Here is a 25,561-nt window from a genome sequence, read left to right as displayed (position 1 = left end):
AGACAGAGGAGTGAGGTAAGAAGGGGCAAGGTGACGGAGAGCTTTGAAGCCAGTAGTGAAGAGAACTAATAAATGCTCTTCAATGGAGATGCTTATTATTTCCAAATGGGAATAAGGAGGGTTTGTCTAATAAAAGAAGATTCATGAGGGAGGGTGCCTGTGGCATCTAAACTGTGATAAGAACACTTTTTTCAAGTATTCAACACTATCAATAATTGATCGAAACGTATGTCTTTTGTTTACTCATCACCTTACCCTTTGGCTTGCTAATGAGTATGACTTCATTCAACCCCCACATAAGCCACTTCCTCTCTTCCAGGTACAAAACAGCTGAAAATATGAATCTTCTTCAGCTTTGAAACATACAGACTAAGCGTGGTATCACCCATTTCGGGCAAATATGAAGTCGGGCATCTTAGCTTGTTTGATTTTCTTCCAGTTTGAAGCACTATCAGGTAAGTGTTGTTTTAGACTTTATTTATTTAGGAAAAGATCCTGATAGTTATGTCAAAAATGGGTGGAAATGGCAGAACGGAATAGCCTTTTTCAAGTTCTATCAGTAGAATTCACTATGAGCATAGCACTAGAATTTCTGGTGAAGAATTGTATTCTCCTCTAGCTATTTTCAATGTTATTTGTCATTTGGGAAGGGGGAACTACTGGGCTTTGCGGATTGAATTTTTAAATCCGTTTTGCTTCGAATTTCCTTTCGAATGCACATAGTAGAGCCTGGCCTAGTCCCTCTAACAAAGATAGGGACGTAAGGATGAGTGGGAAGCAGTGGGGCTGAGTTATTGAACCGAAAAAGCATTTACTATTGGGAAGAGAATGTTTTTTGTTGGGGGAAAAAGGGTGATTTTTTTGAGACTCTCAGATTTTAATCTTCAGAAGACTGATAGTGGGAGTACCCAGTGAGCCAGATAATTGTCATTCGCACTGTGTTGACCTGGTGTCTAGCAATACTAATACAATGAAAAAGCAATGAAAATTAATGGAGTTGAAATTGTACCCCCCCCCCCCCCCCATGGACATTTTGGTCATTTTGAAGCCCCCTTCGCCTTTCTCCCTTCCTCATATCTTATACTATTCTAAGGAAAGTAAAAAAGAGACAACAACAACTTTTAAAGATTGGTTATTTTTGTGTATGATTTGTGTCCACATGGCCTGTAAACTGAATTAGCTTTCCCAAAGTCCATAACACCCTCTGAAGGGACTTACAGTTAAACTTTGCCTTTTACACAGTGACTGTTGCATTTTATCATCACTTTTCTTACTTTTCCAGGAGGTTTATTTCACATTTTTGATTTTTAAAAAAAATTGGCTTAGAAGGAAGTTTTGTAATAAGCAGGAGGAAAGCAACAATCTTAAAGGAATTCCCAAGTATATTAAACAAAGTGTTGTCTCAGTTTTATATCTACGCATATACATATTCCATATTGTTATAGATGCATGTAGACTTATATTACGGTTATATGGTTATGTTATATAAATTGTGCCATCTAGCAATTACATAAAATTATATGTAATAAAAAGGTAGTAAAACTTCTCTTTAAAGTTATCAGACAACTCCATATTGATGTTCATAGGCCTGAGCCTACCCTTATCAACTCAGAATCAGTAATTCTACTCTTGTAATGAACTGCTCACCTGGCGAGAAAAATAAGCAAGATAGTATGTTGGTACCCTATGAATGCATTTTGATGGACTTCTGGATCATTAGTGTCACTGCAGTAGTTTCTGAAGAGCATCATATATTGAGTTTCTCTAAGTTTTCACTGGCATTTGGAAAGAAATGCCATATTCATGAAAGGGTACCCATGAAATACCCATGAAAAGATATTAAACTAATTCAGATTACATAGAAGATGCTCTGAGGGACACCTATAGCGAGACTGGGGTGGGCATGGATTAACCCTGGCACTATCTTTCTGACCAGCCTTGGAAGATTTCATCTACCACATGTGGGTAAGAACTGGAATCTTGGAACACAGTTGACTCTAGGTTACCAGTGAACCAAGACTAAGGTCATTGCTAGTCCTTTTAATAATTTATATTTGCAGAGTATGATTTAAATTAAGAACTCTGGGAATATGCCAACACTAACTCATTCATTTTCAAGCCAGAGATCATGACAGGGAGACTTGCAAGGAGCCAGGTCTGGTTCAAGGGTCTTGGCTTGGCCAGGTGATTGACAAGGTGGACTGATAGAGGTTATTTGATGACTAGAATTGGGGACGGGGGGTGGGGGGGGGGCGCGGAGAATGCTTCTCAGTTGAGGCCTCCTTTTGTCTTGTAGATGCTAGATGGGCTACTAGAGGCAATTATGTCTTCCTTACTATCTGCTCCATAAGCGAAACTGGGGCTGGTTTGGTTAGGCCAATGAGATTTAACTGATGCAGGATTCTAGCAGGTAGGATATCTTAGGATATCCGGGGAAGCGGCGTGGCTCAGTGGAAAGAGCCTGGGCTTCGGAGTCAGAGGTCATGGGTTCGACTCCCGGCTCTGCCACTTGTCAGCTGTGTGACCGTGGGCAAGTCACTTCACTTCTCTGTGCCTCAGTTACCTCATCTGTAAAATGGAGATTAACTGTGAGCCTCACGTGGGACAACCTGATTACCCTGTATCTACCCCAGCGCTTAGAACAGTGCTCTGCACATAGTAAGCACTTAACCAATACTAACATTATTATTATTATTATTATTTGTTACAAACAAAACTGCACTCAGTGCTCTAACAGTGTCTTACCAGTGGAAAAATAACTTGGCAATTTTCATCCATCATACCGCTCTTAATATATCCTGGCAATATGCAGCCATTTTAAAAATAACGTCGACATAAGGGTTTTTCTTCTGCCCTTGGGACCCACCATTCTACTCCTCTCTGTATTGGTTTCACTGATTTTTCATCCAATGTATATGAATGTATATCAGATCAATCAGTAGTATTTACTGAGTGCTTACTGTGTGCAGAGCACTGAACTAAGCGCTTGGAGAGTACAATTGTGCGGGTAGACATGATCCCTGCCTTCAAAGAGCCTACTGTTACTCTTTCTGTCTTGGTGGCAGAACTAGGCAAACCTGAATGGTCTGTTTTCTCTAGCTCTTTTTTAACCTACCATGAATTTTACAAGTTTTGATGGGTCTAGTTTACCCTAAGAAAGTCATTGGCAATGGGTAACTTTTATCAACGTTTTTGGCCAACAGAACCACCACAAATCTTCTAAAATAAAGTTACAAAATGAAATAGTTTTGTCAACCACGGTTCCTGAAAAATACTGACCAACAAAACAATATGACTTTTCATCATATCTTCCATGACATTTAAGCAACTGACTTTTTTTTTAAGTTTTGATTTCTGGAGTCGTCGAGGATTTCTGTCTCAAGACTATTTTACTCTGGTGGTTTTCTTTTGGGCACTTTGTTGTCAGCTTAGGTCTAACCTGTTTTAACCTTGCCTGATTCTTGCCCATGAAAGCACAGACCTCTTGTGCTCCAGGCCCCAAGTTTAAGATAACAAAATGCATTCTGTAAAAAAAAAATAGCCTATGTTTAGTCAACAAATGACATAAATAATTTGTACACCTGCTTTCACACTTTAGCTGGTTGAGAGATATTTCCAATGTAATGGACGCACGGTACTTTCAAATCTGCAGTATCGACTGAATTCTTCTGTCACACTGTCTGCCACAATGCCCATAAAAACTCCCGGTGTTAGACAATGTCTGGTGTTTTTGCTAATGAGCTGAAACAGTGGAGAACTTGGTTCTTTCAAGGTTGGGCTATTTCTTGCTCCAAAAGTATGATTGAGAATGAGAGCCCTATGTGGCTCAGGGACTGAGCTGATTATCTGGTACTTACCCCAGTGCTTAGTACAGGGCCTGGCACGTAGTAAGCGCTTAACCCCTGGCCCACATCCTACCTCTGACCTGGAATGCCCTCCTCACCTCCACCAAACTAACTCTCTTCCCCTCTTCAAAGCCCTAATGAGAGCTCACCTCCTCCAGGAGGCCTTCCCAGACTGAGTCCTCCCTTCCCTCTGCGCCTCCTCCCCTTCCCATTGCCCCTACTCCCTCCCTCTGCTCTACCCCCTCCCCGTCCCCACAGCATTTTTGACATGCAGAATTTCAATGGACTAAAAGAGTCCATCCCTGCCCTCTTGTAATTTGCCATCTAGTCAAGGAGCCAGATGCTAAAATGAATTAGATAGGAAGAAGTAATGGAAACTAAAGATAAATAGATACGTGGTATGAGGAGTTCTGTGTACCTAAGTGCTACAGAGGCACAGAATAGTTGAACAGATCACTGGGGATATAAAATGGGGAGATTAGAGATTTTTATAGTGTTGCATCATGTTGATTTCCATATTTATCTTTTTGCCAAAGTCACATACACAGATGTACTTGTTTCTGGTTTACAATTGCGTGATCTGGAAGGGTTACAGTTCCTCACGATTCTTAATCCCAGCCCCCAAATGGAACAAGTTGAAGGGGCCAGAACCCTATTTCCTACTTAGGGGCCCCAGCGAGTAAATAAACGATGGTGACTCAGTAGAAAGGGGATTCTGAAGAAAGGAAGATAGGGTGACTGGGAAAACCAGAAAGAGGTAGCTTGGCAGTATTGCTGATTGACAGAGAGGGAGGAAGGGAGAGAGAGAGAGACTGAGTTAGAACAAGAGAATCAGAAAGAGACAGAGAATACCTGAAAGAAGCAGTCAGAGAGAGAAACACATAAAGAGTCAGAGACAAAGTCAGAAAGGGATAGCTGGAAAGAGACAGAGAATGAGAAAGAGAAGAAGTCAGAAAGAGGTAAATCAGAAAGAGATAAGGAGAATCAGTAAGAGATAGAGGAAATTAGTAAGAGACAGAGAGAATCAGAGACAGCCAGAAAGAGGCAATCAATCAATGGTATTTATTGAGTGCTTACTGTGTACACAGGCACTCTATTAAACCCTTGGGAGAGTACATCGTAATAGAGTTTCTAGACACATTCCCTGCTCTAAAGGAGTTTACAGTCCAGAGGGGTAGACAAATATTAAAATAAATTTCAGTCAGTAGAATAGGAAGCTACTCAATCAATAGTATTTATTGAGCGCTTACTATATGCAGAGCACGGAACTAAGTACTTGTGAGAATAAAACAGAGTTAGCAGACACATTCCCTGTCAGAACAAGCTTACCAAAAGAATAAGGATATGTACGTAACACTTTAGCACTTAGTTATGTGCTGAAAAGGAACATGTGCTTAAAAGGAACAGGTCCAAGTGCGTAGGTGATGCAGAAGGGAGGGCAAATAGGGAAAATGAGAGCTTAGTCAGAGATGTGCTCTGAAGGAAGGGAGAATGATCGCTTGTCATCTATGAAGGAAGAGGGAGTTTGAAGCCAGAGGGAGGACGTGGGAAAGGGGTCCGTGGCAAGACAGACGAGCTAGAGGTACAGTGAGTCGGTTGGTGTTAGAGGAGCAGAGAGTACGTCTGGGTTGTAGTAGGAGAAATGTGAGGTAAAGTAGGAGGGAGAGAGCTGATCGAGTGCCTTAATGCCGACGTAAAGGCGATTTTTTAAAGTTGGAGATGGGTGGACGTTTTTGAGGACTGAGGAGACGTGGACTGAACTTTTTTTTAGAACACTGATCCAGCCAGAGTCAGAATGAGATAATATCAGAGACGATTGGAAAGAGACGGTCACAAAGACTACTTAAAACTCACCTCCTCCAAGAGGCCTTCCCAGACTGAGCTCCCCTTCTCCCTCTACTTCCTCTACCGCCCCCCTTCACCTCTCCGCAGCTTAACCCTCTTTTCCCCCCATCTCCCTCTGCTCCTCCCCCTCTACCTTCCCATCCCCTCAGCACTGTACTCATCCACTCAACTGTATATATTTTCATCACCCTATTCATTTTGTTAATGAAATGTACATCGCCTCGATTCTATTTAGTTGCCATTGTTTTTACGAGATGTTCTTCCCCTCGACTCTATTTATCGCCATTGTTCTCGTCTGTCCGTCTCCCCCGATTACACTGTGAGCCCGTCAAACGGCAGGGACTGTCTCCATCTGTTGCCGACTTGTTCATTCCAAGCGCTTAGTACAGTGCTCTGCACATAGTAAGCGCTCGATAAATACTATTGAATGAATGAATGAATGAATGAGTATCAGAAAGAGAGTCAGTCAGAAAGAGAAGCAGTATGGCCTAATGGATAGAGCACAGGCCTGGGAGTCAGAAGGACCTGAGTTCTAATGCTGGCTCTGCCACTTGTCTGCTGCATCACCTTGAGCAAACCATTTAATTTCTCTGTGCCTCAGTGACCCTATCTGGAAAGTAGGGATTAAGACTGTGAGCCTCGGGTGGGACATGGACTGTGTCCAACATGATTAGGTGGTACCTACCCCAGCACTTAGTAGAGAGTCTGGCAAATAGTAAGCATTTAAAAATTCCAATTTTAAAAAAGAGGTAAGTATAATCAGAAAGAGACAGAGTTACTTGGAGACAGAGAGTCAGAAAGAGACAGAGAACCAGTGAGACAGTCAGGAAGGGATAGTCAGAGACAGAGAGAGTCAGAAAGACACAGAAAGGAAAAGAGGGGGAGTGGAAAGAGAGAAATAGAAAAGCAATAACGGAGAAGCAGCATGACACAGTGGATAGAGCACCGGCCTGGGAGTCAGATATCATGGGTTATAATTCTAGGTCCCCCACTTGCCTGCTCTGTGATCTCGGGCAACTCACTTCACTTCTCTGAGCCTCAGTTTTCTCATCTGTAAAATGGGATTGAGACTGTGAACCCCAAGTGGGACAGGAACTGTGCCCTACCCCATTTGCTTGTAACCACCCAAGTGCCTGTGCCTGGCACAAAATAAGTGCTTAAAAAATACCAATATCATCATCATCATCAAGAGAGACACACTTAGCCAGGCAGTGAGACTCACAAAGAGAGGAAGAGAGATAAAGAGAGATAAGGCTAAAAGAACTAGATAAACACAGACAGAAAACCAGAGGGAGGGAGGGAGGAAGGGGGAGAGAGAGACTGAAAGAAGTCAGGCACACATCCCAAAACAAAGGGAGATCCTCAGAGAGAAAAACAGAAAAAGAGTACATTTGAGAGAACGACATACACACAGCACCAGACATTTACAGCCACTGAGGGGCAGAGAACTAATAATAGTAATAATTGTGGTATTTGTTAAGTACTTACTATGTGGCAGGCACTGCATTCATTCATTCAATCAATCGTATCCTAGGCGCTGGGGTGGATACAAGTAAATCAGGTTGGACACAGACTCTGTCCCACTGGGGGCTCATAGTCTCAATCCCCATTTTACGGATGAGAAAACTGAGGCTCAGAGAAGTGAAGTGACTTGCTCAAGATCACACAGCAGACAAGTGGCAGAGTCGGAATTAGAACCCAAGACCTTCTGATTCCCAGGCCCGTGCTCTATCCACTACGCCACTCTGCTTCCCTGCGGGAACAGAGAGAAAGGCCCAGGCAGGACAAAACTACACCAACACAAGGACAAACAAATGGAAACAGACCCGTCACACCAATACTCAACCATCTCACACCATGGACAGCAGAAGAAGGTAAATGGAAAATCTCAAACGGATGGCTCGCCTTTGCTGGGAAACAGACTTAACATCCAAAGTAAAATCTGCATGACTTGAGGCAGAATTCAAATACTGTATTTTCATGCATACTGGGGCTTCTGTTGTATTAGATTAAACCGTAAACTCCTAAGGACTAGGATTGGGTGTTTAGCTTCAGTTGTACTCTCCCAAGTACTTAGTTCAAGTGCCTACTGGAAAAAAGTATCAGCCTGGAAGCCTGAGGTCCTGAGTTCTAAGCCCAGCTCCTCCATTTGTCTGTTGTGTGACCGTGGGCAAGTCACTTAACTGCTCTGCAACTCAGTTTCCAAGTCTGTAAAACGGAGACTAAATCGTACTCCTTCCTACTTAGACTCTGAGGCCCACACGTCAAAACGGATTATCTCGTATCAACCCCAGCACTTAGTACAATGCTCGACGTAGTCAAAATTTAGCAAATACCATAAAAACATAAATATCGATTCATTTGGTTGCACTACTGGAAATAAATAGGCAAACACTAGAGTTTTCAGATCAGGACCGGGGATGAGAACTCTAAATTTTCTCATCCTTAAATGGACCAGCAACGCTGGCCATGCCCTTTGGGGAAAACTGTATAGGATCCAACAGTACCAGGTTAGTGGCCAAGAGAGGGGTTTAAAAGAAGCAGCGTGGCTCAGTGGAAAGAGCCCGGGCTTAGGAGTCAGAGGTCACGGGTTCAAACCCTGGTTCAGCCACTTGTCGGCTGTGTGACTTTGGGCAAGTCACCTAACTTCTCTGTGCCTCAGTAACCTCCTCTGTAAAATGGGGATGAAGACTGTGAGCCCTACCTGGGACAACCTGATCATCTTGTATCCTCCCCAGCGCTTAGAACAGTGTTTTGCACATAGTAAGCGCTTAACAAATGCCATTATTATTATTTAAAAGCTCTGAACTGAGCATGCCCAGAATTCAGCCTGCTCACAATAGGTGAGTTCTTCAAACCAGGGTCATCTACTTCCTATATCTACATTCCTCTCTAGCCTCTCTTTACGATAACCACTGCTAGTCAGAGTTGTCCCTAATGGTAGACCTTTTGGCTTTCAGTTTTCAAATGTAGCACTTGCAACTCTCTTGCAGGGCAATCGCCAACCCATTCTCCCTACCAACCACTATGCAATAAGAGCCCCTAGGACAGGGGAACCAGGGGAGAGTGTGGATGCTCAGTGCAAACCCTCATGACTAAGGCTAGGCCAACTCAAGTGCACGTCTTGCTGGAGGTAGGAGAGGGTTTTCCCCTCAACTGCTGGTATCTGAGCAGTGATCACCCCAAATAGCCAAGGAACTGAAAATATACGCATGGCTGTATTTTCCTCGGCCCAGAGTGCAAGAGATCGACAATCACACACCATAGGGTTACCACCATTCATCCATTCATTCATTCAATCGAATTTATTGAGCACTTACTGTGTGCAGAGCACTGTACTGAGCTCTTAGAAAGTAGGATTTGGCAACAAATCGAGACAATCCCTACCCAACAACGGGCTCACAGTCTAGAAAGGAGAGATGACAACAAAACAAAGCAAGTAGACAGGCATCGATAGCATCAAAATAGATAAATAGAAGTATAGGTATATACACATCGTTGATAAAATAAATAGAATAATAAATAGGTACATAAGGGGGTAGAGTAGAGGGAAGGGGTTGGGGCAATGGGGAGGGGAGGAGGAGCAGAGGAAAATGGGGGCTCACTCTGGGCCCCATATTACTACCACATAATTCAGCAGCACTGTCTTCAAACCGGAGGCCATCTCTATACAGGACAATCCCAAATCAACGAGGGTCTGGGACGGAATCTGGCCCCCCTGTTCTGTAAATGACTCAGCCTGTACATTTCAGTGTATCATTTCACAACCCCCCGTGGGGGGGGTTTTCCATCTTCATTTTCATGGGAAGAAAAAGAGCCTTTCATGTTTCTTCTGACGCCCACGGTGAAACTGAATGTTTTTCAGAGACGTGAACTCCCACAGTCAAACAACATATTCACAAGTTTCACTTTAGTTGAAGAGATAAGCATCAGGGAAGTTGGGCAGGACCTTACAGTATCCTCTTTCCGCCTCCTCCTCTTCCTGCTCTTCATTCTAGCACCTTCTCCCCTTCCAGTCCAACTCTGCCCCCTTTCATGGCTTGTCCTACACAATTTACAGTTTTCTCCATTCCTGGCTCCTTTCAGGCCTTGCCTGTTCTGAAGTTCAGTTCTTTCAAATTCCGGGGACTTCTTTGAACCCTACTCAATTCTTAGGATTGTGACCGTCCAAGAATTGTGACATTTATAACTTACTATAAACACAGACAAAAGATCGGTGCCAGTCTAGCGACCCCTATCATTAGTATTCTGCAGCTTTTAGTTTGTATGCCGATAAAGGATATTATTTTCATGTCAGAATTATTTAGTAACCGGATAGCTCTAGAGCTAAAACTCAAAACCACCAATAAAATTATAGCCCTTAAAAGTTGACATGTTAAGTATCCCTTGGCTCAGGTATACTAAACTTTATTTCTTATTTGCTTACAGAAACTAAATGGGAGACTAGTAGTTAAATAAATAGCACCAGAAAACTCACTATGTACAGGGGTCTCGTCATTTCTCTTTAATAATAATGGCATTTATGAAGTGCTTTCTATGGGCATTGTATTGGAGTAGATTCAAATTTTTAAACTGGTTGCAGGGATTCCCTGACCTGGGGAGAAAAATTATTAATCAGGAAAGGCCTCTTGGTGGAGATTGACTTTCAGAAGGGTTTTGGAGGTGGTGAGAGCTGTGATTTGACAGAAATGAAAGGGGAAAAATTTCCAGGTGAGGAGAAGGGAATGAATAAGGGGTTGAAGGTGGGAGTTTTAAGAACAAGGATTAGTGAGAAGGTGAGCTTGAAAGGGACAGAGAGTGTGAACTGGGTTGGAGGAGGAGAAGTAGGAGGGGTTGTTACAAGGGTTCCCAATATAGTTGAACCCCACTTTACAAGTTAGGAAAAGTAGAAAAGCAGCATGGTCTAGTGGGTAGAGCTCCATGAGCAGTGGGAGACAGAAGGACCTGGGTTCCAATTCTGGATCTGCCCTTCGCTATGTGTACTTGGGCAGGTCATTTCATTTCTCCGTGCCTCAGTTTCCCCATCTGTAAAATGAGAATTGAAACTGTGAGCCCCATGAGGGACAGGGACTGTATTCAACTTTCATTCATTCAATCGTATTTACTGAGCACTTACTGTGTGTAGAGCACTGTGCTAAGCGCTTGGAAAGTACGATCGGCAACAAATAGAGACAATCCCTACTCAACAACGGGCTCACAGTCTAAGAGCTGGGGGGCAGACAACCAAACAAAACAAGTAGACAGGCATCCATAACATTCTAGACTGTGAACCCGTTGTTGGGTAGGGATTGTCTCTATCTGTTGCCGAATTGTACTTTCCAAGCGCTGGTAATAATGTTGGTATTTGTTAAGTGCTTACTATGTGCTGAGCACTATTCTAAGTGCTGGGGTAGACACAGGGGAATCAGGTTGTCCCAAGTGGGGCTCACAGTCTTAATCCCCATTTTACAGATGAGGTAACTGAGGCACTGAGAAGTGAAGTGACTCGCCCAAAGTCACACAGCTGACAAGTGGCAGAGCCAGAGTTCGAACCCATGACCTCTGACTCCAAAGTCCGTGCTCTTTCCAGTGAGCCACGCTACTTCTCTAGTACAGTGCTCTGCACACAGTAAGCGCTCAATAAATACAATTGAATGAATGAATCAGTATAAATGGAATTATAGATATATACTCGTCATTAATAAAATAAATAGAATAATTGATATGTACATATATACACAAATACTGTGGGGCGGGGAGAGGGGTAGAGTAGAGGGAGGGAGTTGGGGCGATGGGGAGGGGAGGAGGAGCAGAGGAAAAAGCAGGGTCAGTCCGCAAACCCGATTTTCTTGAAAAATAATGCGTATGGGAGTGTTCCAGGTGGTGGGTGAGGAAGTGGAAAGCGCTGCAGTGGTAATTGACAGGATACGACCTGGGGAGAAAAAATATTAATCAGGAAAGGCCTCTTGGTGGAGATTGACTTTCAGAAGGGTTTTTGGAGGTGGTGAGAGCTGTGATTTGGCAGAATTGAAAGGGGAGAAATTTTCAGGTGAGGAGAAGGGAATGAATAAGGGGTTGAAGGTGGGAGTTTTAAGAACAAGGATTAGTGAGAAGGTGAGCTTGAAAGGGACAGAGAGTGTGAGCTGGGTTGGAGTAGGAGAAGAGAGTGTGTAAGTATGGATGAGAGAGTTTATGGCAAGGCTTAAACCAATGGTCAGGAATTTCTGTTTGAGACAGGTAGGAATGAGCAACCCTGGTGCTGCAAGTTTCATGACTCAGATCTTGTGGTTAACGCAATCTCACTTAAGCAAGATTGCGCTCATATGGTTGGTGATATCTTCTTCAGACACAAAGATAATCTGTTTCTTCATAGCTAGGTATGTGCATAGTAAGTGATTGAACTTCCACAGCTAAGCTTTTTCTGGTCCGCCTGTCTTGAGCTTGAGGGCCATAATTGGTGATTAATTAGTCTTAGGAAAGGAGCCAGGACTCCAAATGCCATCACCTTTGTCTTGGGCTTGGTAGACCCTCTACCAAGTCAGGGTATGAGGAGGGTGTGAGAGCCGGGTAAGAAGAGAAAAGATTGGGTGAAAGAGCCGGAAGACCATACCTCCGAACATTAACCCTTCTCATCCTAGGCTAGAGGTACTAGGGGTACTGCCTTATAATAATAATAATAATAATGGCGGTATTTGTTAAGCGCTTACTATGTGCAAAGCACTGTTCTAAGCGCTGGAGGGGGCGGGGGTACGAGGTGATCAGGTTGCCTCACGTGGAGCTCACAGTTTTAATTCCCATTTTACAGATGAGGTAATTGACTTGAACTGGGCTCTGGGAAGTTCTTGCCTAGATTAGACCCTGACGGTGAAGAATTTACATTTACATTAAAGTTTCTGAAAGGGATTGAGCATCAACATATCTATTTCTTTCTCCAGAAAAAAATACACACAGACACACAGACACAATCAGGCAAGGGAACAGTCCCCAGCCAGACCTTGTCACGAACCAAAGGACATCCTTAACCTTGCTCAAACACGGCCAACTCTTCCTCCTTCTTGTCCTCCTCTTCTCATATGCCCATTATAAAAAACAAATACTTTCTCCTCCTCCTCTCATACGCCCAGTATAAATAACTAATGCTCTTTCATTCCATTTATTTTTCAGAAACAAAGCCATGTGAAGAAAAACTAGGCCAAACTATAGGTAAGAACCATCTATTGAGAGCCCTCTTTTTCCAGATCCTATCCAATCAACGACATGGAAATTTCGATTCTCCCTTAGCAGGAAGGGGTTGCGTGGCTTAGTGAACAGACTTCCAACTATGTTGGGGTTGGAAATCACATCCAAACCAAACAAGCAAAGTTTCTGTGGCAGGCTTCGTGTTTCTTTGCTCCCCAGGCTTTGGGTCCCGTGGCCAGGGAAATGTTGTGACCCCTTTCTTTGGCTTCCCTGGTGTCTGGCTTGCCGTGACTCTAGTTAATTCGTAATTTGGGGAGGGGACACAAAGCCTGACAGTGGACAGGTCGTTCACGGTTCCGTGGTCTTCGAGGGGCCTTGCCATAGGGATTGTTGCAGCCCCTGTTTGTCGTAGTGATAATAATGGTATTTATTGACCAATAAGCTATTTGTGGGCAAGGAACATGTCTACCAACTCTGTTATATTGTTAATATTGTACTCCCCTCAGTGCTTAGTACTGTGCTCTGCACACGGTAAGTGTCCAATAAATACTATGGATTGATTGACCCTCTGGGTACAAAGACCACTAAGCACGAGGGAAAGTGCAACAGAAGCCCAAAGCACATTTCCTGCCCAAAAGGAGCTTACGTTTGACTGTCAGGATTTCCACCTCATGTTCCTACTTCCCCGCCCCAGGGACAGAACCTTCCCAGCCCAGGTTAGGGTGACTTTTGGGAGAAGTGGTGGAAGCTTGACGTTGGGAACTGGACTTAACCCCTGGCCTGCCCTACCTCTGCCATCCTGGGGGATGGAGAGGAAAGAGACTGGGATCTGGCTGATGTAGGGCCATTTTGATCATTACTTCTCTTGAAGTTGGGCTTTTTGGTTTCCTCACAGAATTATATAAAAAGTAGTACACTGTTCAGCAGACTATGTCACATGGTTCTCCGCCATTTCAAAGAGGGTTTCCCAAGCTAAGAGCCACAAGGAAGTTGGACCAGATTCCGCTCTCATTTCGATTTTGATTTCCCAGGACACCGAAGTTTCCAATAACCCGGAGGATGTATTCCCGAAGAAATTCGTGTTGCAGAAAGCTTGAGTTAGAGTATTCACCCTGTGTCTGATGTTGCGTGCCATGCTATTTTTTTCAACACCGCACTGGGTTATATCCAGAGAGATGGGATGACTCTTGACTAGTTTCCCAATAGTGACCTTGCACCCTCCTACCTCACTTCCCTTCTCTCTTTCTACTGCCCTCTCCGTACACTCCGCTCCTCTGCCTCTCACCTCCTCACTGTCCCCTGTTCATGCCTATCCCACCATCGACTCCTGGCCCACGTCCTACCGCCGTCCCGGAATGCCCTCCCTCCTCCCCTCTGCCAAACTAACTTTCTTCCCCTCTTCAAAGCCCTACTGAGAGCTCACCTCCTCCAAGAGGCCTTCCCAGACTGAGCTACCTTTTCCCTCTGCTCTCCCTCCACCCTCTGCTCCTCCCCCTCCCCCCTTCACCTCCCCTCAGCTGAGCCCCCTTTCCCTCTGCTCCTCCCCCCCCGCCTTTCTCCTCCCCTCAGCACTGTTCTCATTTGTATATATTATTTATTACCCTATTTATTTTGATAATGAGCTCTACATTCCCTTGATTCTATTTATTGTGATAATGTTGTCTTGTTTTGTTGTCTTTTTGTCTTGCTAGACTACTGTGTCAGCCTTCTCTCCGATCTCCCTTCCTCCTCTCTCACCCCGCTCCAGTCTATTCTTCACTCCGCCGCCCGGCTCATCTTCCCGCAGAAACTCTCTGGGCCTGTCACTCCCCTTCTTAAACACCTCCAGTGGTTGCCTATCGACCTCCGCTCCAAACAAAAACTCCTCACTCTAGGCTTCGAGGCTCTCCGTCACCTTGCCCCTTCCTACCTCTCCTCCCTTCTCTCTTTCTTCCGCCCACCCCGCACGCTCCACTCCTCCGCCGCCCACCTCCTCGCCGTCCCTCGGTCTCGCCCGTCCCGCCGTCGACCCCCGAGCCACATCCTCCCGCGGTCCCGGAACGCCCTCCCTCCTCACCTCCGCCAAACTGATTCTCTTCCCCTCTTCGAAACCCTACTTAAAACTCACCTCCTCCGAGAGGCCTTCCCAGACTGAGCTCCTCTTCTCCCTCTACTCCCTCTACCACCCCCCTTCACCTCTCCGCAGCTTAACCCTCTTTTCCCCCCATCTCCCTCTGCTCCTCCCCCTCTCCCTTCCCATCCCCGCAGCACTGTACTCGTCCGCTCGACTATATATTTTCATTACCCTATTTATTTTGTTAATGAAATGTACATCGCCTCGATTCTATTTAGTTGCCATTGTTTTACGAGATGTTCTTCCCCTTGACTCTATTTATTGCCATCGTTCTCGTCTGTCCGTCTCCCCCGATTACACTGTGAGCCCGTCAAACGGCAGGGACCGTCTCTATCTGTTGCCGACTTGTTCATTCCAAGCACTTAGTCCAGTGCTGTGCACATAGTAAGCGCTCAATAAATACTATTGAATGAATGTTTTTGTTTCATTCTGTTTTGCTCTGCCGTCTGTCTCCCCTGATCATTCATTCATTCATTCAATAGTATTTATTGAGCGCTTACTATGTGCAGAGCACTGTACTAAGCGCTTGGAATGAACAATTCGACAACAGATAGAGACAGTCCCTGCCGTTTGACGGGCTCACAGTCTAATCGGGGGAAACGGACAGACGAGAACGATGGCAATAAATAGAGTCAAGGGGAAGAACATCTCGTAAAAACAATGGCAACTAAATAGATTAGACTGTGAGCCCATCACTGGGCAGGGATTGTCTCTATCTGTTGCCAAACTGTCCATTCCAAGCGCTTAGTACAGTGCTCTGCACATAGTAAGTGCTCAATAAATACTGTTGAATGAATGAATGAACACATGTAATGAAAACACACATTAAGGCAGAACTGACTACATTATCATTTTCTTTCTGTGTGTCTGTGGGTTGGTGTGTGCGTCTGTGTGTGTCTGCATGTATTTATGCGTGTGCACAGCCTTAATCTTTCCCCAGATCTTTTCTCATAAAGTATTGCTCTGTAACGACATTCACAAAATGGTACTTGTCTTCTTTCGCCAGAAGAAAGCAACGCCACTGCCCATCAGAAGATGATGGCATTTCACAATGGAGTTGTAAAAGTGACCTGCCACTACCCCAGGTCTGCCCGGGACTTTACCATGCAGTTGCTGAAAGGAACCATGAGGCAGAAAGTCTGTGAACTCATAAGAGACAAAGACATTACTAACACAACCACCCAGAAGGAGCTGATATATTGTCAGCCAGACCTCTCCAACGACAGTGTGATTTTCACCTTGTCTAATTTAGACATCCGCCACGCTGACTACTACTTCTGCAGTCTAGAAGTCTCTTTTCCTCCTCCTTACCAGAACTGTACCCCAGATGAAGCCTACCTATATGTTTATGGTAAAATATGTTCATTCTTTAAAACACTTCTTGGCGTATAAGTCCTCTAGTCCGAGGGGAAGAAGGATTACAGGCATGGTAACACTGGGCTGAATTTCTGCAAGGGTTTAGTCTTCAGAATTTAGCCCCTAGACCGTAAGCTCCCTGAGGGCAGGGATCGTGTCTACTAATTCTATTGCACTGTACTGTTTCAAGCATTTAGTACAGTGCCGTTCACCTAGGTAAGCACTCTATAAATACCATTGAGTGATTGAGTGACTGAGTGATAGAACTTCTGGGCTTGACAGTTCAGAGCCCCGGCACCTCTGGTCTTGCTGTTTCATATTTCATATCTGGGGGCCTGGCACGGCTTTTCAGTGAGCCTATTACATAATAGAGTAGGCACAGTGCATAAACAATAATAATAATAATAATAATAATGTTGGTATTTGTTAAGCGCTTACTATGTGCCGAGCACTGTTCTAAGTGCTGGGGTAGATACAGGTAATCAGGTTGTCCCACGTGAGGCTCACAGTTAATCCCCATTTTATAGATGAGGTAACTGAGGCACAGAGAAGTTAAGTGACTCGCCCAAAGTCACACAGCTGACAAGTGGCAGAGCTGGGATTCGAACTCATGACCGCTGACTCCCAAGCCCGTGCTCTTTCCACTGAGCCACGCTGCTTCTCGTGGAGCAAGAGTACCTAACTCTTCAGGTCAACAGTTCTCTAACTGGTGAAAAAGAACTGTACAGTACATAAAATTTCATTCAATCATTCAATCGTATTTCCTGAGCGCTTACTGTGTGCAGAGCACTGTACTAAGCGCTTGGAAAGTACAATTCAGCAACAGAGAGAGACAATCCCCGCCTACAGTGTTTGCATAGGTGGCTTTTCTCTGATTTACCAAGTAGTTCTTGATGGTCTTCTCACTGGAGGAAGTGTGAAGTTTCTACTGAATCCCAGAGAAGAATTCAGGGACTCTTTTTCCCATCTGATCTCAGCTAAGAAACTCCAACCCTGCTCTTTGTAACCTTGAAGACAGGCTGTTAAAAATAAGCATAGCCTAGTGGAAAGGACATGGACATGGGAATCAGGGGACCTGGGTTCTAAACCTGGCTCTGCCAGTTGCCTCCTGTGTAACCTTGGGAAAGTCAGTTTCTTCATCTGTAAAATGGAGATTCAAAACCTGGCCTCCCTCTTACTTAAAATATGAACCCCAAGTAAAATAAGAACTGTGCCCGGCCTGATAATCTTGTATCTACTTCAGCGCTTCTTAATACAGTACTTGACACAGTTAAAGGCATAACAAGTTCACCAACTACCATGAAATCTTCCCAAACAAGGGGTTAAAGTGGTGCTGAAGGAACTCTAGATAAAGTTTAAGGTAAGGGGTTGATGACACCTTGTCTAAACAGGTCCATATGATCCCCTTGTTGGATGGAGATGGATGGATAGAGTCAGGGGACGGAGATCTATTTTGAGCTTCGCTGTCTGGCACAGATGACAACTGACACATACATTTTTCTGAAAGGTTCACTAGAATATTCCAATTTCACTTTTCAGAAAGTACTGACAGGGCCCAAAGTAGAGTCCTTGGAATGTGTGTGTTTGTGTGTGTGACTGGAAGGTGGGAGGGAGGAGGAGGGGGGTGCATTTTTATGCCATGTTGAAGATCAGAATTTCATTTTTTAAAAAATGTGTCTTGTCATATCCAGTATATGAGACTGTTTTGACAAAATCGACACCATTTGATGTTGGAGTTCATTGATTTTTTTAAATGGTATTTGTTAAGTCCTTACTATGTGCCGAGCACTGTACTAAAAACTGGGATAGATCCAATTAGGTTGGATACAGTCCATGCCCCACAGGGGGCTCACAGTATTAGTCCACATTATACGGATGAGGTAACTGAGGCACAGAAAAGTTAAGCAACTTTTCCAAGGTCAAGCAGCCAACAAGTGGTGGAGATGGAATTAGAACCCAGGTTCTTCTTCTGACTCCCAGGCCCGTGCTCTATCCAGGAGTCCATGCTGCTTCTCTAAGACCAAAGACAAATTAAATTTCTTTTCTATTGAAAAAAGTATAGGAGGTACTTAATAAAAGAGTGTGGTGACTCTCAAATCATTCACAAAACATTTTAGTCAATGATAGTTGAGAATCATAAATAGAACAGCATCTTAACCTTTGAAGTACTTGTGCATTAGGAGTCAACTGACAACTACTGAGAAAAATCAGTGATCCCAATAACGTGGCCACTTAGCCAACTTTGAATACAGAAGCTACCAAAATTGTTAACCAAATTTACTCTAGTTTGGTATTTAATGCAAAAGGAGGCACATGGAGTGAATTAAAAAGACTTCATTCTATATGTGTGTCTCACCTTTTTATTTCCTCTCCTCTCCCTGATAGGGAGGGCTTTCTCACCATTCATTAAACTGAGCCGCAGAAAAGGAAATGGAAAAAGTCATAAAGAAAGTGCTTTTGGGTTACGCTGTAAATCCTTTAGATGGTGAATTACACATGTTTTAAAGGTACATTGTGGCCAGAAAACTGTTAGGAATTAGAAAAGTTCACCCAACAACATGAACCTGCTTGGGTCCAGTGAGCCATGTTTTTTTGGAGAAACTATTTTTTAATTATTTTTTTGATGGTATTTGTTTAGTGCTATGTGCCAGGTGATGGTGAAAATACAGGTTTATCAGGTTGAACACAGTCCATGTCTTAGATGGGGCTCACATCTTTAATCCTCCTTTTATAGATGAGGTAACTGAGGCACAGAGAAGTTAAGTGACTTGCCCAAGGTCAGACAGCAAATGGCAAGGTCAGGACTAGAACCCAGAGCCTTTTGACTCCCAAGCCAGTGCTTTTCCCACTAGACCACACTGCTTATATGTATGCATGAGGCTTTGGAGCCAGTGATTCCTCTGCTATAAGTTTAACTTAGCAAGAGGTTTTGCAAGAATGCATCCCTTGTGCTGGAGGATAACTGGGTATTTGAGGAGTTTATTTCCAATTTATGAATGCCATAAATTTGGGGATCTTCTTTCCTTTTCATGAACGCCATCAATAGAAATATGTTAGAAAATGTTGGGGAAACTTCAAAAAACGGACAGTCATATAATGATAATAATAATGGTATTTGTTAACTGCTTACTATGTGCAAAGCACTGTTCTAAGCGCTGGGGGATACAAGGTGATCAGGTTGTCCCACGTGGGGCTCACAGTTTTAATCCCCATTTTACAGATGAAGTAACTGAGGCACAGAGAAGTGAAGTGACTTGCCCAAAGTCACACAGCTGGCCAGCGGCGGACCCGGGATTAGAACCCATGACCTCTGACTCCCAAGCATGTGCTCTTTCCACTGAGCCACGCTGCTTCTCTATAGCAAGAAAAGTATCAATTAATTGTATTTATTGAGTGCTTTTACTGTGTGCAGAGCACTGTTCTAAACACTTGGGAGAGTGCAATATTATTAGAAACGAATTGTACTACTAAGTACAAAGTACTTAGTAAGGTACACCAGAATGGTGGGATAGATTCCTTGTCTTTAGGAGCTTATTTTCTGAAATCAATCAATCAGTGGTATTTATTGATCTCTTACTATGTGCAGAACACCATATTAAGTGTTTGTAAGAGTACAGTAGGGTTAGTAGACATGATCCCTACCCACAAGGAACATACAACCTATTTCAAAAAAAGAGAGTGGTGTTTTAAAGCTGGGTCCTAGACATTGACTTTTACTTTTGTTTTCTACCCTAGAATCCAAATTCTGTTCCAAACTCACATTCTGGCTACCTGTTGGGCTAGCAGTGTTTTCCATGCTGTCCTGTATCTGCTGCATCTTAGCCTTTTGGCTGAGAAACAAGGTGAGCCATTAGAAAAGTTTGTAATAGCACCCTTCCCCTTCAAGATGACTGCTTTGGCCCCAACTTCCTGTCATCGCGAGAAAAGGTTGCGATAATGGAGTCACTCCTTTTCTATGACTTTAGGACACTATTGTGGAGCCATTTAAGAATGTGTAAATGGAGGGCAGAAGTTTTCATTTGAGTCATCCACAATTTTCAAGAGAGAAACCTGCCGGTTTGTTCCTATCAGAATTGTTTGGCTCTAAACCTAAATCATATTAAGAGATAATAGTAATAACTGTGTAAGTGCTTACTGTGTGCCAATCACGATACTAAGCTCTGGGGTTGATATAATAATGTTGGTATTTGTTAAGCGCTTACTATGTGCCCAGCACTGTTCTAAGCACTGGGGTAGACACAGGGGAATCAGGATGTCCCACGTGGGGCTCACAGTCTCAATCCCCATATTACAGATGAGGCAACTGAGGCACAGAGAAGTTAAGTGACTTGCCCACAGTCACACAGCTGACAAGTGGCAGAGCCGGCAACGATACATGAAATTGGACGTAGTCCCTGTTACTCATGGGGCTCGTTGTCTAAGTAGGAGGGAGAATGTGGATCTCATTCTCATTTCTCAGATGAGGAAACAGAGGCAAAGAGAAATTAGGTGACTTGCCCCAAGTTACACAGCAGCCAAGTGGCAGAGCTGAGATTGGACCCCAGGTCATTTGACTTGTAGGCCTGCGCTCTTTTCCATTTACCATGCTGCTCCAGAGAATAAGGAACAATGAATCGGTATTGCCTTTTTAGGGCTCACGTATTTTTTTCGTTTCTCATTTCAAAAATGTGTGCTCCTAATTCAAGTGGAAACGTTCTATAGGACAATCTCTATCACCCTTCCAGAAGCCCATAGAGAAGGCCTCTATAAGCCAGTGCCTCTTCTCAATCAGTGGTATTTACTGAGGGCTTGCTGAGCACTGTAATAAGCAATTGGGAGAGTACAATATAACAGAGTTGGTAGACATGTTCCATGCCCATAAGGTTCTTACAGTGTTGAGGAAGAGCTTACAGTCTAGAATTTGTGGTATTTATTGAAAGCCTGCTGTGCACTGCGGACTGTACTGAGCAAGTGAGATTGTATAATAGAGATAGAAAACATGATCCTGGGCCACGAGGATCTTGCAATCTAATGGATACTTAGACAGAGAACCCTTCAACAGTTTTCAGGAGGCTTCAGGGAGGAGGTTATGACAGTAGACAGAATAATCTCAAGTCAAAATATCTCTCTGTGGCAAAAAAGGAAGGAACAAGGACGCTCAGTTATGGTTCCCCTTCTATTCTCTGTTTACATCTCCTACTTTGGAGAACTCATTAGTTCCCATGAATTCAACTACCATTTTCATGCAGACGATTCCCAGATTTACATCTCCAGCCCTCATCTTTCTCCACCTCTGCAGTCTGTCATTATTTCCTGCCTTCAAAACATCACTATTTGGATGTCCCACCGACTCCTCCAACTTATCATGTTCAAAAGAGAACTCTTCATCTTCCCATCCCAACCCTGTCCTCCCTCTGACTTCCCCATCCCTGTAGACAGCGCCACCATCCCCTCTGTCACACGAGCCTATAACCTTGGCATTATCCTTGACTCATATCTCTCATTCAATCTACAAATTTGATCTGTCACCAAATCCTGTTAGTTCTACCTTCACTACATTACTAAAAGCTGCCCTTTCCTTTCCAACCAAGCTGCTACTTCTCTGATCCAAGCATTTATCATATCATGCTTTGACTACTGCATCAGCCTCCTTGTTTACCACGCTGGGACTTGTCTCTTCCGACTCCAGTATGTACTTCACTCTGCTGCCCGGGTCATTTTTCTAAAAACAGTTAAGTCTGTGTTTCCTTACTCCTCTAGAGCTTCCAATAGTTGCCATCAAACAGAAACTCCTTACCATTGGCTTTAAAACACTCATTCACCTCCTATCTTACCTCACTGATTTACTATTACGACCTAGCCCGCTCACTTCGCTCCTCTAACTCGAACCTACTCACTGTATCTCAATCTCATCTATTTCACCCCTGACCTCTTGCCCACATCCTCCCGCTGGCCAGGAACTCCCTCCCCCTTCATATCCTATAGCTCACCACTCTCCCCACCTTTGAAACCTTATTAAAATCACATCTCTTCCTTCGGTGGGGCTTCCCCGACCAAGTCCTCATTTCTTCTTCTCCCTCTCCTTTCTGTGTCACCCTTGCACTTGGATTTATACCCTTTTAAGCACTTGATCCCACCCTCAGCCCCCCATCACTTATGAACAGATCCATAATCTATTTTAATGTCTCTTCCCCTCTAGACTGTAAGCTTTTTGTGGACGAGGAAAGTCTAGCGACTCCGTTGTACTGTACTCTCCCAAATGCTTAGTTACAGTGCTCCGCACACAGGAAGCACTCAATAAATACCACTGATCAGTTGATTGATTTATTGATTCGGAACTCTTGGTTACACCTTCCTTAATAGCTGGCAGGGGAAAATGAGCATGAAGTACAGAAGGGGAGAAATTTACAACTTATGTTCATTTCTTCTTTTTTTTTTTTTTACAGAGCAACCAATGCCCATCCAGCTTACACGAGCCCAACAGTGAATACATGCCCATGGCAGCAGTGACAGCAGCTAAGAAGTCAGGATTTAGAGGTGGAACCCTTTATCCATGATTATTCAGCAAGGATAATCCTACTCAGGGCTCCCTTTCTCTTTAGGAGCTCACCAGAATTGAGTTCCAGTGCCTAGGGGTAAGGTAGAGGCGATAAACACAAAAGAGGCCCACAGAACAGTCAACAGCAAGTGATTCATCCCTGAAACTAGAAAAAGGAAAGTAGAGGGATAGATTACAACATCATCTTGCCCCCTTCATCACCAAGGAGCCGAATAGAGGTTCCTCAAGGATTGATATTGCCGAACAATCTTCTTCCCACTCCCCTAGTCTCTCAGCATGGTCTAATTTACCTCTTGGGGGAGGTGGATTGAGGAGGTAGGATTGAGGTGGGTATAAGGGGAACAGGATTGGGTACAAGGACAGTTCTGATTCATTTTGAGGCTCATATTTGCTTGACTGGATTTTTAAGAAGCCCAAATTCTTACGGTCACTACTTAGGGGTCTTCTGAAAAGTAGAAGCTTATATTTACCATCAGATCTCTGGATTAGGTATAATTGGTTACAAGTTGTAAAACAACCCATCGGGAAGCTAGATTTGAATAATAATAATAATAATAATGATGGCATTTGTTAAGCGCTTACTATATGCAAAGCACTGTTCTGCGCTGGGGTAGATACAAGGTGATCAGGTTGTCCCACATGGGGCTCACAGTCTAAATCCCCATTTTACAGATGGGGTAACTGAGGCCCAGAGAAGTTAAGTGACTTGCCCAAAGTCACACAGCTGGCAAGTGGCTGAGCCGGGATTTGAACCCATGATCTCTGACTCCCAAGCCCGGGCTCTTTCCACTGAGCCAAACATGGCCATGAGAGTACCTTTTCTCCAAGGCTAAAGGGAGATACAACCAGAGATAAACTGAACTTGAATGGCCCTTAGTCTGTGGAATTGTATGATGCACATAAAACATCACAAAATTTGTATTTATGGCATCTTCACCCCACAACAGCCCAAATACCAAAATTTCCCTTATCATCAAAGTTGGGGCAGATTAAGCTCTCTACCTCTCCTGACCATGTGATTTAGAAAATTTATTTTCAGAGCAACTTTACTGGCTTGAAAAAGATGGCAGAGGAGATCTCCTCTGGGTCAAGGTGACACTGCCAACTGCTAAACTGCATCCATGAGTATGGGTATCTTAGAGACAGACATTCTTGACCATTTTGCCCATATAAGGCACCTCCCAAACTGCTTACAAAACTCCTAGGCACGCTCATTTGTTCATTCATTTGAGCTTGTTTGGGGCAGGAATATATCTCTTTGTTGTTATATTGTCCTCTCCCAAGCGATTGGTACAGGGCTCCGCACACAGTAAACACTCAATAAATATGACTGAGATTGAATCATATTTATTGAGCACCTACCATGTGCAGGGCACTGTACTAAGCCTTGGGAGAGTACAGTATGACAATAGAAAGACACATTCCCTGTCCAAATACAGTGCATTCACTTGCAAGGTTCTGTCACAGGAAGATACAAATGATAGATACATAGGGTCAGGAGTTGTAAGAAAGCTTGTTTGGGGGATATTTTGTGACTCATTCTAACTTCTGGTTTCAGTTCTATCCTCATAAGCTGAGGCACCGAAGCCTCAAGAACCCCGTTCTGAACGGCAAGGAGACACCCTGAAGGACTGAATCCCTCTCCACTCAAGGCCATGAATTAGAATTCATTTCATCGCGGTCACTTTTGATCTCTTCTTCAATCTATTTTTTTTATGGTAGTTGTTAAGCGCTTACTATATGTCCGGCACTGTACTAAGCACTGGGGAAGAGACAAGCACTGGGGAAGAGACATGGACACAGTACATGTACCACATGGGGTTCACAGTCTTAATCCCCATTTTACAGAAGAGGTAACTGAGGCACAGAGAAGTTAAGTGACTTGCCCAAGGTCACACAGCAGACAAGTGGAAGCACTAGGATTAGAACCCAGGTCCTTCTGACTCTTAGGCCCATTCTCTATCCATTAGGTCATGCTGCTTCTCTATTCTGTTAGATTTAGGGGGACTAAGATTTCCAAATTTTGCAGAGCTAAAGAAGCACTGAATCCTTTCGACAAAGGAAGTTTTTGCTACCCATAACTATATTTTTTAAGCACCTATAGAGTGTGGTGTAGAATACTAAGTGCTTTGCTAGTCTTCCTAGAAAAGAATCTCTTAGAAGCAGCCATGAGCCCTTCTAACAAACCTTGCATTTTTTGCCGGTCATAAAGGAAATGCTTTACTAGCCTTCCTAGAAAGAACCATCTGAGGCAGGTAGACTACGTGACACTTGTGAGAGTGTCTATCCATACCAATGCCTAGCAAAAATAACAGAAGCAAGCCATTACCATATTAAGTCTCCTCGGCCAGTGCTAGCCGAATGGCCATTGGTCGAACCCATTCCACTCCACGTGCTATTTCATCATTCTAAAAATATTAGCTGGCCCTCAAGCTATAAATTTCTAGAACATCTTTGGGAGCTAGAGGAGCCTAAAATCTGCTCCCCTAGCCACCGGACCCTATTGATTTTTGTTTATGTCTTTATTCTTAGTGTTTTACTTCATCTCTCCTTAGTGCCCACACCCCGTTTTTAGATTATTAGTTCCCCGAACGACATGGACCGTATCTAATTCCCCCCCTTGAATTCTTTCCCAGAGCTCTGCATACCGTAAGTGCTTAATAAATGCTATTACTCCTACTGCTTTTGAAAATGAAAAGACACTTG

General features: G+C 43.8%; 1 protein-coding gene across 2 annotated transcripts; it reads left to right on the top strand.

The window, feature by feature from the left end:
• The first annotated feature begins 368 nt into the window (after positions 1-368).
• Positions 369-24,635, top strand: ICOS (inducible T cell costimulator). Of its 2 annotated transcripts, none has more exons than XM_029069424.1 (6): positions 369-455; positions 12,834-12,872; positions 15,971-16,312; positions 20,053-20,159; positions 22,743-22,833; positions 24,414-24,635. In XM_029069424.1, exons 1-6 carry the CDS (start codon positions 401-403, stop codon positions 24,425-24,427), a joined length of 648 nt encoding a protein of 215 aa, XP_028925257.1. In that variant the 5' UTR covers positions 369-400; the 3' UTR covers positions 24,428-24,635. The 2 variants fall into 2 exon arrangements, with proteins under 2 accessions (XP_028925257.1, XP_028925256.1); XM_029069423.1 differs by having other exon boundaries at positions 15,968-16,312.
• The last annotated feature ends 926 nt before the right edge of the window (positions 24,636-25,561 follow it).

This window comes from Ornithorhynchus anatinus, chromosome 7, assembly GCF_004115215.2.
Source record: "Ornithorhynchus anatinus isolate Pmale09 chromosome 7, mOrnAna1.pri.v4, whole genome shotgun sequence".
In the NCBI taxonomy this organism is placed as follows: domain Eukaryota; kingdom Metazoa; phylum Chordata; class Mammalia; order Monotremata; family Ornithorhynchidae; genus Ornithorhynchus; species Ornithorhynchus anatinus.
The sequence above is the reverse complement of the archived record's forward strand: the minus strand, read 5'-3'. Positions and strand labels throughout refer to the sequence as shown.

Coding starts and splice junctions, on each gene's coding strand:
- ICOS (XM_029069423.1), top strand. CDS start 401: ATGAAGTCGGGCATCTTAGCTTGTTTGATTTTCTTCCAGTTTGAAGCA. Junction 12,873..15,967: donor AAAACTAGGCCAAACTATAG/GTAAGAACCATC, acceptor TTCTTTCGCCAG/AAGAAAGCAACGCCACTGCC. Junction 20,160..22,742: donor CCTTTTGGCTGAGAAACAAG/GTGAGCCATTAG, acceptor TTTTTTTTACAG/AGCAACCAATGCCCATCCAG.